This window comes from Armigeres subalbatus, chromosome 3, assembly GCF_024139115.2.
Source record: "Armigeres subalbatus isolate Guangzhou_Male chromosome 3, GZ_Asu_2, whole genome shotgun sequence".
Classification (NCBI taxonomy): Eukaryota; Metazoa; Arthropoda; class Insecta; order Diptera; family Culicidae; genus Armigeres; species Armigeres subalbatus.
Window position 1 is genome coordinate 329,740,989 of NC_085141.1, and position 20,239 is coordinate 329,761,227.

The 20,239-nt window shown below is 43.1% G+C and overlaps 1 protein-coding gene across 14 annotated transcripts in view; it reads right to left on the minus strand.

The window, feature by feature from the left end:
- LOC134225629 (sodium channel protein para) overlaps positions 1–20,239 on the minus strand; it is a 499,821-nt gene that overhangs the window by 233,708 nt on the left and 245,874 nt on the right. For all 14 annotated transcript variants that reach the window (XM_062705853.1, XM_062705850.1, XM_062705847.1 and 11 more), the window contains one exon: positions 15,552–15,680. In XM_062705853.1, the coding sequence (XP_062561837.1) occupies positions 15,552–15,680 (129 nt within the window). The remainder of the gene's footprint in view (positions 1–15,551; positions 15,681–20,239) is intronic.

Genomic DNA, 20,239 nt, shown 5'->3' on the forward strand with positions numbered 1-20,239 from the left:
TCAATTCAACCAGAGGAAAAAAATCTAACTGCTAGAGGCAATTGAAATGTATTAATAATAACTAAAAAGTAACATAGCAAATAAGGATGATAGTGTTAAGAAAACACGGAACACCTAGTCTAAGAGATGAATGCATGTATTAGATAATTAGCAAATAAAATTAGTTAAAAAAAAAAAAAAAAAATAAAAAAAAAAATAAAAAATAGTAATGATAGTAATTTAATTAAAATGAAGTGCTGGAAAAAATATTCTAAACAAGCAATTTCGGGTCTTGTCGAAAGAAACGTGGATTTTCAAGAAAATTCCGGTAATATAGATGAAAGATCAACTGTTCTCACAAACGTTTTGAAATCCTATACCAATCAATTAATAGAACAGAAGCTAGTAACTTTGCATAATTCTAACAGATGGTATAATTTAGATCTTTTGCGCCTGAAACGTAAAAGAGATAAATTGTATAAAAAGTTTCGTAGAACTAATAATGAAAATCATTGGAATAGGTATCAGGTAGCGCGGAACAAATATTCGCAATCTTTGACACGTACACGTTGTGAGTATATTCAGAGGAAAATTTATCAGCATCAAAACAACAGCAAAGAGTTATGGAAAATATTGAAATCATTATTAAAGCCTAGTAGTTGCAAGCCGCGGTCCATAACTTTTAATGGCACATTAGAACAGTCAGAACAAAAAATTGCATCTAAATTCAACGATTATTTCGTCAATAGTGTCTTATCTATTAACCGATCTATCGAGTTAGTGGATGAGCCTGATGAAATAAAACAGCCGATAAATATTAACTGTCGATTTGATTGTTTTCACCCTATTACTTTTGAAGAACTTAAAAACATTTGCTTTTCTTTAGGTAAAACGGCTGGAGTTGATAATGTTAATGCTAGAGTTATTCAAGATTGCTTTTATGTCATTGGACGCAACTTGCTGGACCTTATAAATGAATCGTTACAAACTGGGCACGTGCCGCATGTTTGGAAGGAATCACTAGTGATTCCAATACAAAAAGTTGCTGGAACGATTAAAGCCGAAGAGTTTCGTCCCATCAACATGTTGCACACATTAGAGAAAATTTTAGAACTTGTAGTTAAAGGCCAGCTAATTACATATTTAAAGAGTAATAACTTGTTAATACCTGGGCAATCAGGTTACAGAGAAGGTCATTCCTGTGAAACTGCATTGAACTTGGTATTATCTAAATGGCAAGAAAATATGGAGCGTAAAGATACTATTCTAGCTGTGGTTTTGGATCTCAAACGCGCTTTTGAGCCAATTTCTCGGCCCTTATTGAAAACTGTTAAGCGCTTTGGAAATTCGGGTTCTGCATACAAATGGTTTGAAAGCTATTTGTCTGACAGATCCCAACGGACTGCTTTCAATGATTATGTGTCGTGTCCCGTGGAGAATGACCTTGGTGTACCACAGGGAAGTGTATTAGGGCCCCTTTTGTTCATTATGTACATTAATGACATGCGACGGGTCTTACGTTATTGTGATATTAATTTGTTTGCTGATGATACTGTAATATTCATTGCAGCTCAAAATCTGGAGGAAGCGATTGAGCACTTGAATGAAGATTTGCATTCTTTAAGTAGATGGTTGAAGTACAAACAGTTAAAATTGAATATTAGTAAAACAAAGTATATGGTTATTTCGCGAAATCGTTCAATTGATAATGTCTCTGTGAAAATTGATGACGAGACTCTTGATCGCGTACGGGAAATTAAATATCTTGGCGTGATTATTGATGATAAATTGAAATTTGACCAACATATTGACAATGTCATCAAGAAAATAGCCAAGAAGTATGGAATCCTATGTCGACTGAAAAACGAATTAAATACAGCTAGTAAAATACAGTTGTACAAATCAATCATCTCTCCTCACTTGAACTTTTGCCCTTCCATTTTGTTTTTAGCACATCAAACACAAATATCGAGATTGCAGCGTTTGTAGAATAAGATTATGCGTTTGAATTTAAGATGTAACAGATTCACTTCCTCAACTTTTTTGTTTGATGCATTGCAGTGGCTCTCGGTGAAGCAAAGAATTGTGTATTTAACAATGGTGTTCATTTTTAAAGTAGTAAATAGTTTGCTGCCTCGATATTTGGGTGGTCGAATTGGAAGAGGAAGTGACATTCATAGATATAACACTAGAAACGCGGAAGATGTAAGAACACCTAACTTTTTGCATGGATGTTTTAATTTCAATCTTTACATTCATTGATTTATTTTCTCGATGAACAAAACGCTCTTTTATGTTTCAGATTTTACAGTTCAGACAAATTTGCAATAGTTTGCAATAATCTAGGAAAATATACGCCCTTTTCAAATGTTGGTCCACATTAATGTTATAGAAATTGCTTCCTAAACAAATTTTTATACGTCCAAAATGTGTCGTTGGTTTATGATAGGCTGCTGAACCTACATTTGGCGCTGTAGGCATAAAACACACTGATAAATTTTTACTCAATATGGACACGGAAAAAGTTTTTGTTAGAAAAACTTTTTTTCCTTAAATATGTCACAGGAACATTATTCCCAGAAAAGTTAGATAATTGAAATACCTATCTGCAGAAAAAATTTCATCGATTTCTGAGATGAGGTTTTTTTTTGTAATATCGATTTTAATTTTTAAAACTAATTTTTTTCAGTGTAGAAATCGGTTTTTTATTTTTTGGATATTTTTCCAAAAAACTCCAGGGGATTTCACGACAGTCCGCCATACAACACTTTTTTGTAGGTCTTGTCATTTTAAAATATTTCAAAATCAATGAAAAAAATAGGCCCTTATCAAATGTTACTCTTGACAATTTTTGAAAAACTAAGTATGCAGAGTGGCTTAAAAATACCATATCTTTATGCCTACCAAGTTTCATTCGATTCTGAGATGGTGCTGCCAGCCCCATAGAAGAGTTGGCGCGAAATTCGTCTGTTTACAGTGCCGGCTAAGGTCTTTGAGAAACAAGTTTATCAGAATCCGAATGAAAACACACATTGAGGTCCGTCTAATTTATCGAATTACCGTTTTGCTTCGAATTGCCGGACGCTTCGAAAGCCGGACACTTCAATTGTTATTTTACTTTATTTACCATCTCAACAAGTATTTCTTGGGTTATCAATGCAGGGAACGATTCTTTGACTTGAAACCATTTTAACAAATGTAAGTAATCCGTGATCTGTGGTAAAAACATGAAAATTAGAGGTAAAAGTTGAAAGCATGTTATAATCAACGGTGAATTTCGTTTTTCTTAGAATGCAGCTTAAGACTCAACATTAGAAAAACTAAGCTAATATTTTCTATATTCTACCATTTGCAAGGGGTATTATTAATTTATTAACATAGTATAATAGCACTCTTTGTCATGAATTAGAGAAATTGCTTGGGAATTCATAGCTTTATAATTTTTATTACATTTTCTTTATGTCCGGACTTCGAGGCAAGTTTTTACAATTGCTTCGATTTCCGGACATGCTGAAATGATGTTAAATAACTGTTTATCAGTTAAGTTAATTGAAATCAAATGATTCGTAATGAGCAATCATAGTTACAATTTCATTAGATTTGAGTTGCTACACCCCAAAAGGAACATTGCTTGCTCTCAGCTTATCGATATATACTTATACACATATTGTAAATGGTATCACTTTAATTATTGTACACAAAACTTGCCTTCAGTGTCTAGTAAAGGTTGTCTTCAAATGTATTTTTTTAACCATTCATATTTTTGTAGAAAAAAAAACAAGTTTGTAAAACTAGCTTTTTTAACAGAATTGTATAAATAGACACGTTGTGAACGACTCCCGTCAAATAAAAAAAACTCAACATATCTCGGACACGCCCGGATTTATCAATGCGCATGAATTCATTATTTCAATCGCTCCTGTCAATTCTTGATTTCTAAAAGCAAACTGAAACGGATTTCAAAAGACACATAAATACAACTTATTGCAGCTTACCCACGTTGAATTTGAGAGGTAGTATTGAAGAAAATATTTCATTACCCACAGACACGTCAAATGTCAAAAAGCGTTCTACCTTGAAAGGGGACAGGAGGAAAATTGTATGAAATTATTAGATTCCCAATGTTGTATACTGCAGTTAAATACTCCCGCTTGGTTTCAAATGCTGTTTGGTAGTCCTGGTCAATCTCGGAGAAGAAACTTCAACCGGGGGATGCCAGATTTCCATAAAATTGTATAGAAACCTTACCTTACGGATTTATATTAATAAGAAATATGAATGCTATATCCTAGTTGTCTTTGAACGGATTGAATTGGATTGGAATTGGATCAATATAGCCAAACTCGAAGTGTCCGGAAATTCGAAGCAAAATTGTCCGGAATTTGAAGCATCCCTCATACTGTGTCCGGATTTCGAAGCAAGCGATGTTCAATGTTTTCGATTATATTAGCTATTTCGTGCATACAAAATGTAATTTTCAGTACACTACAGCAAATTTGATAAATTAATCTTGACAGGGTGTGTTATCACTCAGTGTCAAATACTCAATTTCGTTTTAAATATTGAACTGAAAATTTAGCAGTGCTTAGGTGTCCGGACTTCGAGTCAAAACGGTAAACTTAAAAGTGCCAGTTTGAAGAATTTAAAAACTAAAAAGGCTAGTGCTACCCAGCAAGACCATTAAAACATAAATCCATCAAAAGTAATCTTGCCTGCAAGCAGGGTTATTCGAAAATATTGAACTGCCACTATGAGCTATGAGACAGCGTAGAACACACCTGCTTTTCAGTTGACGAAATCAATAAATCTATTTGATCTTGACGCATAAACTCTTTGATTTGGTGCAATGCACATCACGGAGAGTTTGTTAGTGAGATTCGCAGAATTAGGCGGACTAGAGTGAGCAATATGGAAGAACTCACAGACGAGCGGCACATCATGTGGAGTAATAGACCAGGAAATCTTGTTGCTATCCTGCTGGACCCGTACCGCATCCCCGTAGATAATGGGAGCTGGGCAGCGGACGGATACAGATCACTGGCGAACTGTACGATAGTAAGATTTTTGATCACGAGCGTGCGACGCTACTATAGCGAGGAAGGCGCGACCGAATGATAGTTCCACTAGTATACTGGTGGAGCAAGCGGACTGTAGCCTATCGCGCAATCTGCCACATGGCTAGAAAAAGAAAGCAACGGCGAAAGCTAGGGATGATCACATAAAGCTATTCAAAGTAGCACGCCATACCATAAACAAGGCCATCAAAGAGATCAAGAAATGGAGTGGCGTGTATTGGATGGTGTGGTGATCAAAACAATAGGAGTACTGGTAGCATAAGAGCGGTGTTCCACGAGGCTGAGAAAGATATTTGAAATGCTATGTATGCTATACGTCCCTACCCATTGGCCGCCATCAATGAGGGCAAGAGCAGCCGATGAAGAGGTGGCTAGGGTGTCAGGAGCTACTGACTGTGGCAAAGTCACTCGACTCGAATAAAGCACCTGTTCGGGACATGATGATAAAAACAATCTTAATGGAAAATCCGGACATGTTCGGGTCAGCCATGCAGAGCTGAACTTTGACTTGATCCAGTCATCTAGTCGAATTCCATTTGGCCGATCTGAACGTATGATCGACACGGTTATTACGCTAAAAAGGATTAGGCCGAAATAATCATTTGGCCAGGCGGGTCATTTGACCGAAATTTTCGTTTAATAGAAAGCGAAAATGTCGTTGACTGAACCGTCTGAAAAAGACGTTAGGCCGAAATGGTCGTTTGGCGGAAAGCCCATTTGATCGAACATATAATTTGACCGAACGGCCGATAATGCGTGAGAAATGTAGACTGAGAGGTAAGAATTGATACGTCCTATTTCATACTCATTTATCATTTTCTCACTAGGCAGTGAAAAGTGGGAAGTGATGCCTCACGTCTCACTCCTCATTTCTCATTTCTTACTGTGAAAAGTGAGAAGTGCAGAGTGAGATGTGAGAAATAATAAGTTTAGAAATGAAGAGTGAGAACCAAGACTTGTGGTCGTCTTCAGTGTCTCGTACTTGACTCGACTTGCATTTTAAGCCAAATCACCAATTTGACCAATGACTGTTTCGGCCATACGGCATTTTCGGCCTAATGACATTTTTGGCCGGATGACTCGTTTGAGCAATAGTTCTGAACGTTTTTGGGCAAACAACATTATCGTTCAAATGACCTATTTGGCCAAAATAATTTTTCTGACGTATGATTACGGACAAACGACATTTTCGGCCATATTACTCGCTCGGCCTAATTACGTTTTTGGCCAAATGATTCTTTATAGCAAATGACCATTTTGAACAAAATGCAGATTCGTCCAAACGACTCTTAAAACGTCATTATCAGCCGTATCTCCATTTCGGCCAATTGAGTTTCGGCTCTTCTCGTGTACAAAAGCAATCTCCGAAACACTAGGGCAATGTGTAAAGGCATTCCAACTTGTAAGATATCATAAGTAAGAACGAACGGATACAAATTATGTTATTTTCATACAACAAGATTAATACCATCTGCGAATCTGTCCGATTCACCTAATGTTGATTTCCTAAAATTGATCCAGTCGTTGACATCGTTGCCTAGATCTTTGCCGATTATATCGAATCGAATTATCTCTTATGTCGTTTGTTACTTCTGGTTTTTCAGTCGTGCGCAAACATAAACATAAACACACTAGCAAAAAATGCCCGCCTCGCCCGGGTGTTGCAAATGTCACAATGAACTATTTGCAGCACCGCACGCTAGATCAATTTCCGTGCGTTTGTTTTGTACATACAAATCTCACAGATCCCAAGACGAATCGAATAGGGAGAAAATTGCCCAAATTATGGCAACGTGGAGTACGGACGGATTCTTTGAGCATCGCAATTACGTTGCAATGTTGGAATGTTCTAACTTTTTCAAATCAGTTTGCTCTTATATTTTTTTCGATGTTTCTTCGACACCCTAATGGAAGGACATAACCAAGTATGCAGTGAATTTTGATAAATACCAGATAGCTGCCTACAATGCACAAAAGGGTGGAACGTTTCCCCTAGGGACGAATGGACCTCATGGCATGATTTTTCGCCTGCCGTTGCTCGTTTCAGGAGTCAGGACACACCGAAACAACCGATGAGATGCGTACGACGCGACGTGCCTTCGCCGGAATTGAGACAATGTGTGCTTTTACGGGAGCGACACCGTTGCGTGTCACGTCAATTTGCCGCAATTGTACAAAACTGCCATATGGACATTTGAGAATTTCAACAATTCAGCAACACGGGAGAACAGGGTGGGTGCAACACTATCATCATCATCATCGTCAGCGTAATCATCGGCGTAATATTCTTCAGGTCACCTGCACTGAAGCTATGTTAAAAACGCCAACAACGATGATTACATGGCGATAAATGGTACTCTGCTCACTCGTGCTGGTTATGTTATTGCGACATTCACCGGGATGTGTGCATCGTGAAAAATGTAGCAACGCCGGGAAGGGACGTGACCCGGCGGGCGGGCTTAGGTTAGGTTGTTTTTCTATTGGTTGAGCTTTTCAGCATATTGCATCGCATGTCTAGTGACAATAATTTTTGCGGCTGAGTGCCCCTCGGCGGGCACCGTTCCTTACCGGTTCGATCCAGTTCGAAAGGTGGAACTGCAGCTGGTACCCTAATGGATAGGCACCGATAAGTTGTGCAGTTGAATGGTTGGGGAGCTTTTTACTTTGATTCGCTTGTTCAAAAGTTTATCGGTATCATTATTCATAGGAGGTCAGGAACGGGTATTTATATTTGGCTAATCAGTGACTATGTCTTGTTGCAACAACGGCCGATTAACGTTTGGGACCTAATTCAACAACGAAGAAACATGGGTGGTATCACTTTTATATGTTCACTGATCAGCTACTAGGGGCAAAAATGACCATGCGACTCCATTTGAACATTTTTGATTAGGGAGACTTGTCCAAATAAGTGACGAACTTTATATAAGTGAAACGATTTTCGTTCTTAGCATTAAAGGCTCCCTATACAAAAAAATATTGCAAGGGTATGCATTTGATTGTCATTTACAATACTTCTTACCGTGAGAAACAACGATTTATTATGATTTTGTATTGTTCCAATTGCTGTATTGCATTAGTAGCTTTAATTGATTTCATTCCCATTTCATTGGGATTGGGGCACAGAATAGAACAAAAATCATACAATCTTTAAAAGTAGCATTGCAACGCATGGACCAACGAGTAACGTATAGAAGAATTTTGAATAATGTTAGCGTTTACCCAAACTACCGTCTCTGCGTAGTCTTATTCGATGAATATGTTGTTTATGTTTGTTTAACAAAGGGAAGACCTCTAATCTATATTTATGAGCTAACAATCGCATCGAACGACACATATACAAAACATATTAAAACTAAACCCGTTGTGGAAAATGCTTGATTAGAAAATACAATGGCCTATGTAGTGTACCCACTACTCCATCGATTCTACCTATAGTGCAAACAGCAATAGAGGACTCCCTCTGCTTCACCATCAGTCGTTTGTTTATGTACATCAAAACTTCTTGAAGAACACCGTCGCACTTTCACTGTTTAGTTTATAGGGACCAGGCTTACATAAGAAGACAGTCCGCCCATATATCTCACGTTTTCACGTTGGGCTGATTTTGTGTTTTCTGGTTGATAAGACGATTGTGCTGCGTTAGTCTAAGAAGTTAGACAGCTCGACAATAACGCAAGGAAGCACGCTCGCACGCACGTCGTCGGGCTTATTCGTTATATCTTTGTGTTGCTGATTCCACACCGAATCCACAACTTTCTCAACTCTGACGGGTCGAAACCCCCCTTCATTATATATCCTAGGCAACAAATTCCATTTATTGTTGAATGCCTGCTCTAGCGCTTAAAAGTGCGGGGAATTGAAATTTCTATAAATAGAAGCAGACAGACCGGATGGGAACCCCTTTTCATCCGATAGGAATAGCGACATTTGACAGCTGTTCATACTTCTATCCAACCGTTTTCCCTAACTTTCCTTACAGCTGGAAAATCGGAAGATAGGAACACGCGGTAAGAAACCAGATTCGTATTCCATTGCCGTCAGCATCGATGACGATGACGTTCATCGCTTGTGATGCCACATTTATGAAAGCGTTATTAAGAATGCAAGAACCGAAGGCCAATTATTTCGTTTCATACATGGGTATAGTTGCTTCGGGCCGACCGCGATTAAAAACAGTACGATACTGGTGGGGGTTCTATATTTAAGAAACTTAAAGCCAGTTCAAACTGGTCGCTGACCGCCACCGTCATCCGTGGACTTGGTAGTTTCGTAACAGCATTTCTCTGTATTCGAGATGGTGAGTGAACGATGTTGGTACGGTACGAGGGTGTATTGCTTCAAGAAGTTTTCCAGCCGGAACTAAAGGTGTTTCGAAATGGAGGATAATGCACAAGGTAGTTTTTATCTATTACTGTCCCACGTTAGACTGTACACAGAAATCCTACACACGCGATGAAGGTATTTTTTTTTTTTTATAAATTTGGCTTTTGTTTTGTTCGCTATAGAATTGGCTACATTTTGTAACTATGATGATGTTTTAGAATGATCGATTAATTTGATGAAAAGGTGCTATGCTATAATGATGGTTGTCGCTGTGTTCAATGTATCGAGTCTACAAATATCTACAGTTACGAATAAATTATATAACTACGAAATAAATGGGAGCTAAAATCAGTCAGACTTAGATTTATGATTTGATACATTGCAATAGATATACTGAATAAACTATGCTAATTAATATATTTGAATTTTTGAATTGTTCAAAGTTTTTTTTTTCGGAAAACTATTATACAATTTTTTTTGGTTGTTGAAAAAAGCTGCGGGTCATAGAGCAGTTGAGGCACAGCAGGGACCGAAGAGCCCCTAAAATACACGCCCGAAAAAGCGTGGCAGGGACTCGCTTGGAGGACGGGACTGGCAGATCGTGGAAAGCCAGCGGAAAAAGAGGAAGGAACAGAAAAAAAAGAAAAACATCGTTCTTCTCGGGAGAGGGTCATAAAAGAGCGATAAAACGGCTTACGCAGCAATCCCACAGTCTGGAATGCTGCGCCTAAGGCCAGTGGTCGAGGAAATTACTGCTTTAATGTCTGAAGTAAATATGACAGCTACTAAAGTATGCGAAATTATGGGAAGGAATGTTTTTCCGCAAGGAATATATTAGCTCCATTTACTTTACATAGAAGGCGTTTGCTGTATTTTCCAGCTCTGTACTGCTCAAGGATTTTCAGTAGCGGAATCATCCAGCCTGAGGAGCTGCGCCTAAAACGAAACGAAACCGCAAGAAGTTGAACAACGTATTTCGTCTAATGGCCATCCGAGCCGTTAGTGCCTGGAAAACCATTTCGTCAGAGGGAGAGTATATCCAGCGCTATCAACCAAAAACGTGGGAAAGACGATGAGACTGGGTCAGGGTTTGCAGAAAATGCTTTCAATGTATAACATACAGCGATAAAAGAAAGGCAAAAACTGTTCCGAATCATAACAAGCCATGATAACAAATTTATCAAACTTGTATACAAGTGCGAGAAAACAGAATCGGATAGGCAGCCCCCACACAGAAGTGATGATTTTCGCTTTGTTTTTGCTCATTTTGTGTTTCGGACCGCACAGCTGTATAGAACAGTTGAAATGCATCATCAGAACTAGTGCTCCCCGCGTTTGGAGCTTTTTAAAAGAAATTTATCATGAGGTATAGGCTCCCGAATCAGTTATTTAGCAAGCCTCCTTTCAAGAGGCTCGGAAGCCTCCTTTTAAGAGGCTCGGAAGCCTCCTTTCAAGAGGCTCGGAAGCCTCCTTTCAAGAGGCTCGGAAGCCTCCTTTCAAGAGGCTCGGAAGCCTCCTTTCAAGAGGCTCGGAAGCCTCCTTTCAAGAGGCTCAGGAAGCCTCCTTTCAAGAGGCTCAGGCCTCCTTTCAAGAGGCTCAGGCCTCCTTTCAAGAGGCTCGGAAGCCTCCTTTCAAGAGGCTCAGAAGCCTCCTTTCAAGAGGCTCAGGCCTCCTTTCAAGAGGCTCAGAAGCCTCCTTTCAAGAGGCTCAGGCCTCCTTTCAAGAGGCAGGAAGCCTCCTTTCAAGAGCGCGGAAGCCTCCTTTCAAGAGGCGCTGGAAGCCTCCTTTCAAGAGGCTCAGAGTCTCCTTTCAAGAGGCTCAGGAAGCCTCCTTTCAAGAGGCTCAGAGCCTCCTTTCAAGAGGCTCAGAAGCCTCCTTTCAAGAGGCTCAGGCCTCCTTTCAAGAGGCTCAGAAGCCTCCTTTCAAGAGGCTCAGAAGCCTCCTTTCAAGAGGCTCAGAAGCCTCCTTTCAAGAGGCTCAGGAAGCCTCCTTTCAAGAGGCTCAGAAGCCTCCTTTCAAGAGGCTCAGGCCTCCTTTCAAGAGGCTCAGAGCCTCCTTTCAAGAGGCTCAGAAGCCTCCTTTCAAGAGGCTCAGAATCCTCCTTTCAAGAGGCTCAGAAGCCTCCTTTCAAGAGACTCAGAGCCTCCTTTCAGAGGCTCAGAGCCTCCTTTCAAGAGGCTCAGGCCTCCTTTCAAGAGGCTCAGAAGCCTCCTTTCAAGAGGCTCCAGGCCTCCTTTCAAGAGGCTCGTAAGCCTCCTTTCAAGAGGTTCGTAAGCCTCCTTTCAAGAGGCTCGTAAGCCTCCTTTCAAGAAGGCTCGTAAGCCTCCTTTCAAGAGGCTCGTAAGCATCCTTTCAAGAGGCTCAGAAGCCTCATTTCAAGAGGCTCGTAATCATCCTTTCAAGAGGCTCAGAAGCCTCATTTCAAGAGGCTCAGAAGCCTCCTTTCAAGAGGCTCAGAAGCCTCCTTTCAAGAGGCTCAGAAGCCTCCTTTCAAGAGGCTCAGAAGCCTCCTTTCAAGAGGCTCGGAAGCCTCCTTTCAAGAGGCTCGGAAGCCTCCTTTCAAGAGGCTCGGAAGCCTCCTTTCAAAAGGCTCGGAGGCCTCCTTTCAAGAGACTCGGAAGCCTCCTTTCAAGAGGCCCTTTCAAGAGGCTCGGAAGCCTCCTTTCAAAAGGCTCGGAAGCCTCCTTTCAAGAGGCTCGGAAGCCTCCTTTCTAGAGGCCCGGAAGCTTCCTTTCAAGAGACCCGGAAGGCTCCTTTCAAAGGCAGAAGCCTCCTTCCAAGAGGCCAGAAGCCTCCTTCTAAGAGGCCCGAAGCCTCCTTTCAAGAGGCCCGGAAGCCTCCTTTCAAGAGGCCAGGAAGCCTCCTTTCAAGGGGCCAGAAGCCTCCTTTCAAGAGGCCAGAAGCCTCCTTTCAAGAGGCCAGGAAGCCTCCTTTCAAGAGGCCAGGAAGCCTCCTTTCAAGAGGCCAGGAAGCCTCCTTTCAAGAGGCCAGAAGCCTCCTTTCAAGAGGCAGAAGCCTCCTTTCAAGAGGCCAGAAGCCTCCTTTCAAGAGGCCCAGAGCCTCCTTTCAAGAGGCCAGGAAGCCTTTTTCAAGAGGCCAGGAAGCCTCCTTTCAAGAGGCCAGGAAGCCTCCTTTCAAGAGGCCAGAAGCCTCCTTTCAAGAGGCCCGGAAGCCTCCTTTCAAGAGGCCCGGAAGCCTCCTTTCAAGAGGCCAGGAAGCCTCCTTTCAAGAGGCCCGAAAGCCTCCTTTCAAGAGGCCCGAAAGCCTCCTTTCAAGAGGCCCGAAAGCCTCCTTTCAAGAGGGCCGGAAGCCTCCTTTCAATAGGCTCGGAAGCCTCCTTTCAAGAGGCCCGGAAGCCTCCTTTCAAAAGGCCCGGAAGCCTCCTTTCAAGAGGCCCGGAAGCCTCCTTTCAAGAGGCCCGAAAGTCTCCTTTCTAGAGGCCCGGAAGCCTCCTTCAAGAGGCCCCAGAACCTTCCTTTTTGGAGGCCCGGAAGCCTTATTTCAAGAGGCCCTGAAGCCTCCTTTCAAGAGGCCCTGAAGCCTCCTTTCAAGAGGCCCTGAAGCCTCCTTTCAAGAGGCCCTGAAGCCTCCTTTCAAGAGGCCCGGAACCCTCCTTTCAAGAGGCCCGGAAGCCTCCTTTCAAGAGGCCCGGAAGCCTCCTTTCAAAAGGCCAGAGCCTCCTTTCAAGAGGCCCAGAAGCCTCCTTTCAAGAGGCCCAGAGCCTCCTTTCAAGAGGCCAGAGCCTCCTTTCAAGAGGCCAGGAAGCCTCCTTTCAAGAGGCTCGGAAGCCTCCTTTCAAGAGGCTCAGAAGTCTCCTTTCAAGAGGCTCAGAGCCTCCTTTCAAGAGGCTCAGAAGCCTCCTTTCAAGAGGTCGGAAGCCTCCTTTCAAGAGGCCCAGAAGCCTCCTTTCCAGAGGCCCGGACGCCTCCTTTCAAGAGGCCCGGAAGCCTCCTTTCAAGAGACCCGGAAGCCTCCTTTTAAGAGGCCCGGAAGCCTCCTTTCAAGAGGCCAGAAGCCTCCTTTCAAGAGGCCAGGAAGCCTCCTTTCAAGAGGCCAGGAAGCCTCCTTTCAAGAGGCCAGGAAGCCTCCTTTCAAGAGGCCAGGCCTCCTTTCAAGAGGCCAGGCCTCCTTTCAAGAGGCCAGGAAGCCTCCTTTCAAGAGGCCAGGAAGCCTCCTTTTAAGAGGCCAGGAAGCCTCATTTCAAGAGGCTCGGAAGCCTCCTTTCAAGAGGCCAGGAAGCCTCCTTTCAAGAGGCCAGGAAGCCTCCTTTCAAGAGGCCCGGAAGCCTCCTTTCAAGAGGCCAGGAAGCCTCCTTTCAAGAGGCCCGGATGCCTCCTTTCAAGAGGCCCGGAAGCCTCCTTTCAAGAGGCCAGAAGCCTCCTTCCAAGAGGCCCAGAAGCCTCCTTCCAAGAGGCCAGGCCTCCTTCCAAGAGGCCAGGAAGCCTCCTTCCAAGAGGCCCAGAAGCCTCCTTCCAAGAGGCCAGAAGCCTCCTTCAAGAGGCCCAGAGCCTCCTTTCAAGAGGCCAGGAAGCCTCCTTTCAAGAGGCCCGGAAGCCTTCTTTCAAGAGGCCCGGAAGCCTCCTTTCAAGAGGCCCGGAAGCCTTTTTTCAAGAGGCCCGGAAGCCTTTTTTCAAGAGGCCCGGAAGCCTCCTTTCAAGAGGCCCGGAAGCCTCCTTTCAAGAGGTCCGGAAGCCTCCTTTCAGAAGGCCCGGAAGCCTCCTTTCAAGAGGCCCGCAAGCCTCTTTTTCAAGAGGCCCGCAAGCCTCTTTTTTAAGAGGCCTGGAAGCCTCTTTTTTAAGAGGCCCGGAAGCCTCCTTTCAAGAGGCCCGGAAGCCTCCTTTCAAGAGGCCCGGAGGCCGCCTTTCAAGAGGGCCGGAAGCCTCCTTTCAAGAGGCCAGAAGCCTCCTTTCAAGAGGCCAGAGCCTCCTTTCAAGAGGCCTGGAAGCCTCCTTTCAAGAGGCCTGGAAGCCTCCTTTCAAGAGGCCCGGAAGCCTCCTTTCAAGAGGCCCGGAAGCCTCCTTTCAAGAGGCCCGGAAGCCTTCTTTCAAGAGGCCCGGAAGCCTTCTTTCAAGAGGCCCGGAAGCCTTTTTTCAAGAGGCCTGGAAGCCTTTTTTCAAGAGGCCCGGAAGCCTCCTTTCAGAAGGCCCGGAAGCCTTCTTTCAAGAGGCCCGCAAGCCTCTTTTTTAAGAGGCCCGCAAGCCTCTTTTTTAAGAGGCCCGCAAGCCTCTTTTTTAAGAGGCCTGGAAGCCTCCTTTCAAGAGGCCCGGAAGCCTCCTTTCAAGAGGCCCGGAAGCCTCCTTTCAAGAGGCCCGGAAGCCTCCTTTCAAGAGGCCCGGAAGCCTCCTTTCAAGAGGCCCGGAAGCCTCCATTCAAAAGGCCCGCAAGCCTCTTTTCACTTTCTTTTAGCGGGTCGAGTAGGAGCCCAACCCAGTTCGTCTGAGTATCTACAGATTTTTGCATCTTTCCACCCTTGTAAAAAAAAGTACACGGACAGACGTTTGCTCAATTTGTCGAGCTGAGTCGATTGGAACATAACAGTATGGATCTATTTATTTCTAAAAAATGTTCATTTTTTTGAGTAAATGTTGATCTTTCAGTACAACTTTGCTGAACAAGAAATGCAAAAAATGTTGGGATTTCCACCGGAAATCCTTTTGAACTTCTGCCGGAAGATCGTTTACATCGGAAATTTGTTTGCACTTCCACTGGAATTGTATTTGAAGTTCCACCGGATTGGAGATCCTTTTGAACCCCCGAGCAGCACAAGTCACACAAATTTGGTTGCAGCAACTTGATTGTGACTAAATCTGGTCACAAATGAGTTACAGTAACCCATGTGGAAAACGTGTGCTGAAACCACCAATGATTTGTTTGATTGTTTATGATTTGACCACCGAAAAAGATAGTAAAAGAGTTATGTACATATGGACGACTCTTAAATATAGAATGAACTATTCCCATTAATGTTTATGTAGAAAATCTACCATCTGTAACTGATTTCAACTCCGCTATGATTTAACTATGAAACCGAAGCAACATGTCTGGAAACAAAAAGATTAAAATCAACAGAAAAATATCTAGTTAATACGCTACGATTGATTATATGGTGTGGAAGCACTGTATAGTAAAGTAAATGAACATGGTAAGGATAAATATTTGGAGAAAACTCACGCTAATGCTATTACTACGAAGTCCAACCAATTCCATGCATCTCTAAGATAAGTAAACGGTTGTAATATGAAACCTCGCGCCATCACTTTTACAGCTGATTCGAACGTGTAGATGCCGGTGAATATCACCCTGAAGTTTGGTAGTGGTAGTTGTTGTTATTTGTTCGAAGAATGGAAAACGGTTAATTACAATTGAGTTATTGTGTTAGAGCTGGGTGAAATGTGCGCTGTTCTAATCTCCTGTCAGAAAGAAAAATATCCTAACCTATGCGCCCTGAATGAGGTTTCCCGTATCACTTAATTAATCAAAAGGCTTTTGTTATTTCAAACTTCTTATGTAAGCTCGTATGCTTTAGATCCAACCACATGATTCCTCTCCAGCAGCGTGGCTGTGGAATTTTCCAATGTCACTGTTTCCCCATACTAAAAAAACGGAAGCGCTTGGCGCAACAGGACCCCAAGCAGCATGCGGGACATCCCAGGGGTGGCAAAGGCGGTAAAATGGCGATCGTAAAATTTGATGCCTTTATCCGGGACCGAAGCTAGACGATACGCTTGATGAAGAACCACACACCGTCACCTGCTGTGTTTCTTCTCGGTCTTCGACTACCGGTTTGCCGTCTGCCTTGAATTAGGACAGAGCACCGAATAATGGTTGGGCGTACGTACCGGGTAGGTTCTCATGTGAGCGATGTGAGTGTTGCAATCCCCTTCGTTATCCTATAATGGCAGACTGGAAACGTGATAGGAAAGTTTTACAGCTGCAGTACGTACAAGAAGGATCCCGCGTACGTACCATGGCTATGCGATACCGTTTCGGGGTTTAGATCCGAATTATCATTTTAGTTGATATGCAAATGTCTAATCTATATACGAATACTAATCTAAGTTCAAAGAGAATCAACCGAGTTTTCATCTATGTCCATCCAAATCTCATGATTTCTTACTTTTATCTCTATCATATGTTTAAATTATAAGGAAGTTCGTAGCCCGTTATCAATTTACTCAATCAAATTACTATTACGGAGATAATCGTTTTTGCCACCCGCTGTCCTTATCATCGTTCTTAATCCTATCGCTTGGTTGGGATCCACATCCAGCTTTCCCGAATGAATTAACAAAAGCCTTTGATTTTCGCAGTCCCTAAACCGCAACCCTACTGGCTCCTGCTTCAATGCACGAATAGTCAAGAAGTCGGTCGAGTTACTTCCATACTTCTCGGTCTGCAAGGGATATCGATTTTCCATTTCTCTTCCTCTCCACTGGGTGGTCCCCTCCACCGAACACATTTCTCCGAAATTGGCTCCTGAGCCCTGCACACTGCCTGCTGTTGGTGGCAATGGACTTTCGTTTTCCTGACTAGGTACCTACTTTTATCCGCAACTATTGCCGAGACTGCATTCCAGTTCCGTAGCATGTGTTTATGTGCCTATGCCGACAATAAACAGAACCACAATCGAACGTAAGCAGCCAGGTAACAGCAGAAAGGATTGACCTTTTTTCGTGTTTTACTGGCATGGGAAACCTCCGTGAGCTGCCTTAGTCGTAACGTTTTGCAAGCTAATCCATTCCGTACATCCCGCTTATTGAGTTTATTGATTGCATTCTTAATATAGGGCGCAGCAATTGTCTTGTCGTTTGTCAGTACACGGAGGATCGTCCTTGGTAGTGATCCTTGACATTGGTTCTTGTTCGTTCAGTTAGATTTGTTTTTCTGATTCGAGGAATTATTTTAAATTAGAATCTGCGATGGTAAAAATGATGCTGGGTTTTAAAGAAAACATGATCACTGAAGCGGTGATTTACGTAGCTTTGCAATTCATTACGTTTTTCATTTACAATTATGGAATATCAATTAAAGTTGACTGCAAGCAGGTTTATGTTTTCTTCAAGTACCTATATTTAAATCTGAACAACCTGGGCATGACTTGATAGCTATCACCATTTTTTTTCAAATTATTTTTCAAATGAGATGAAATTTACATCGAAGTTGTATCATGTTCCTGGAGAAGAAATCATAAAAAAATTTGACCAAAAACCCGGGGGCAAGGAATTCGATCTACACGAGATTACTTTCTGATTTCTAAACTTTGCGGAGCCCGGCAGGACATGAAGCGGCTGAAAATTTTGGATTCCGGAGCAACCTTTGAAGGATTCCGAATGCAATCCTTGATGAATTCCTGATGCAATCCTTGACTGATTCCGGATGGAAATCTTGTCGGCTTCCGTAAGGAATTCTTGTCGGATTCTGGATGAAATCCTTGTCGAATTCTGGATGAAATCCTTGTCGGATTCCGGATGGAATCCTTGCCAGATTCCGGATGGAATCCTTGCCAAATTCCGGATGGAATCCTTGCCAGAGTCCGGATGGAATCCTTGATGGACTTCGGATGAAATCCTTGTCGGATTCCGGATGGAATCCTTGACGGATTCCGGGTGGAATCCTTGATGGATTCCGAGTGGAATCCTTGACGGATTCCGGATGGAATCCTTGACGGATTCCGGATGGAATCCTTGACGGATTCCGGATGGAATCCTTGACGGATTCCGGATGGAATCCTTGACGGATTCCGGATGGAATCCTTGACGGATTCCGGATGGAATCCTTGACGGATTCCGGATGGAATCCTTGACGGATTCCGGATGGAATCCTTGTCGGATTCCGAATGGAATCGTTGTCGGATACCGAATGGAATCCTTGTCGGATTCCGAATGGAATCCTTGTCGGAATCTGAATGGAATCCTTGTCGGATTCCGAATGGAATCCTTGTTGGATTCCGAATGGATTCCTTGTCGGATTTCGATGGAATCCTTGTCGGATTCCGAATGGAATCCTTGTCGGATACCGATTGGAATCCTTGTCGGATTCCGAGTGGAATCCTTGTCGGATTCCGAGTGGAATCCTTGTCGGATTCCGAGTGGAATCCTTGTCGGATTCCGAGTGGAATCCTTGTCGGATTCCGAGTGGAATCCTTGTCGGATTCCGAGTGGAATTTTTGTCGGATTCCGAGTGGAATCCTTGTCGGATTCCGAATGGAATCCTTGTCGGATTCCGAATGGAATCCTTGTCGGATTCCGAATGGAATCCTTGTCGGATTCCGAATGGAATCCTTGTCGGATTCCGAATGGAATCCTTGTCGGATTCCGAATGGAATCCTTGTCGGATTCCGAATGGAATCCTTGTCGGATTCCGAATGGAATCCTTGTCGGATTCCGAATGGAATCCTTGTCGGATTCCGAATGGAATCCTTGTCGGATTCCGAATGGAATCCTTGTCGGAATCCTTGTCGGATTCCGAATGGAATCCTTGTCGGATTCCGAATGGAATCCTTGTCGGATTCCGAATGGAATCCTTGTCGGATTCCAAATGGAATCCTTGTCGGATTCCGAATTGAATCCTTGTCGGATTCCGAATTGAATCCTTGTCGGATTCCGAATGGAATGCTTGTCGGATTCCGAATGGAATCCTTGTCGGATTCCGAATGGAATCCTTGTCGGATTCCGAATGGAATCCTTGTCGGATTCCGATTGGAATCTATGTCGGATTTCGAAAGGAATCTATGTCGGATTCGAATGGAATCCTTATCGCATTCCTAATGGAATCCTTGTCGGATTCCGCACCGAATCCTTGTCGGATTCAGAATGGAATCCTTGTCAGATTCAGAATGAAATCCTTGTCAAATTCCGAATGGAATCCGTGCCGGATTCCGGAGGGAATCTTTGGCGGATTCCGGAGGGAATCCTTGTCGGATTCCGAAGGGAATCCTTGTCGGATTCTGAAGGGAATCCTTGTCGGATTCTGAAGGGAATCCTTGTCGGATTCCGAAGGGAATCCTTGTCAGATTCGAATGGAATCCTTGTCGGATTCGAATGGAATCCTTGTCGGATTCCGAATGGAATCCTTGTCGGATTCCGAATGGAATCCTTGTCGGACTCGGAAAGGAATCCTTGACGTATTTCGAATGGAATCCTTGTCAGATTCCGAATGGAATCCTTGTCGGATTCCGAATGGAATCCTTGTCGGATTCCGAATGGAATCCTTGTCGGATTCCGAATGGAATCCTTGTCGGATTCCGAACGGAATCCTTGTCGGATATCGAATGGAATCCTTGTCGGATTCCGGATGGAATAATTGCCGGATTCCGGATGAAATAATTGCCGGGTTCCGGATGGAATCCTTGCCCAAATTCGCATGGAATTCTTGTCGGACTCTGAATGGAATTCTCGTAGAATTCCGGATTGAATCATTGTCAGATTCCGGATGCAATCTTTGTCGGATTCCGTATGGAGTCCTTGTCGGATTCCGTATGGAATCATTATCGGATTCCGTATGGAATTCTTGTCGGATTCCGAATGGAATCCTTGTCGGACTCCTTATGGAATCCTTGTTGGACTCTGGATGGAATTTTTATCGTATTCCGGATGAAATCCTTGTCGGATTCCGGATGAAATCCTCGTCGGATTCCGGATGGAATCCTTGTAGGATTCCGGATTAAATCCTTGTCGGATTGATGATGAACTTCTTGTCGGATTCCGGATAGAATCCTTGTCGGATTCTGAATGAACTTCTTTTCGGATTCTGAATGGATTCCGTTTCGGATTCAGGAGCGAATCTGTGACGGATTCCTGATTGAATGCTTGACAGATTTCGAATGATATCCTTTACTAATTCCGGATAGAATAAATAGG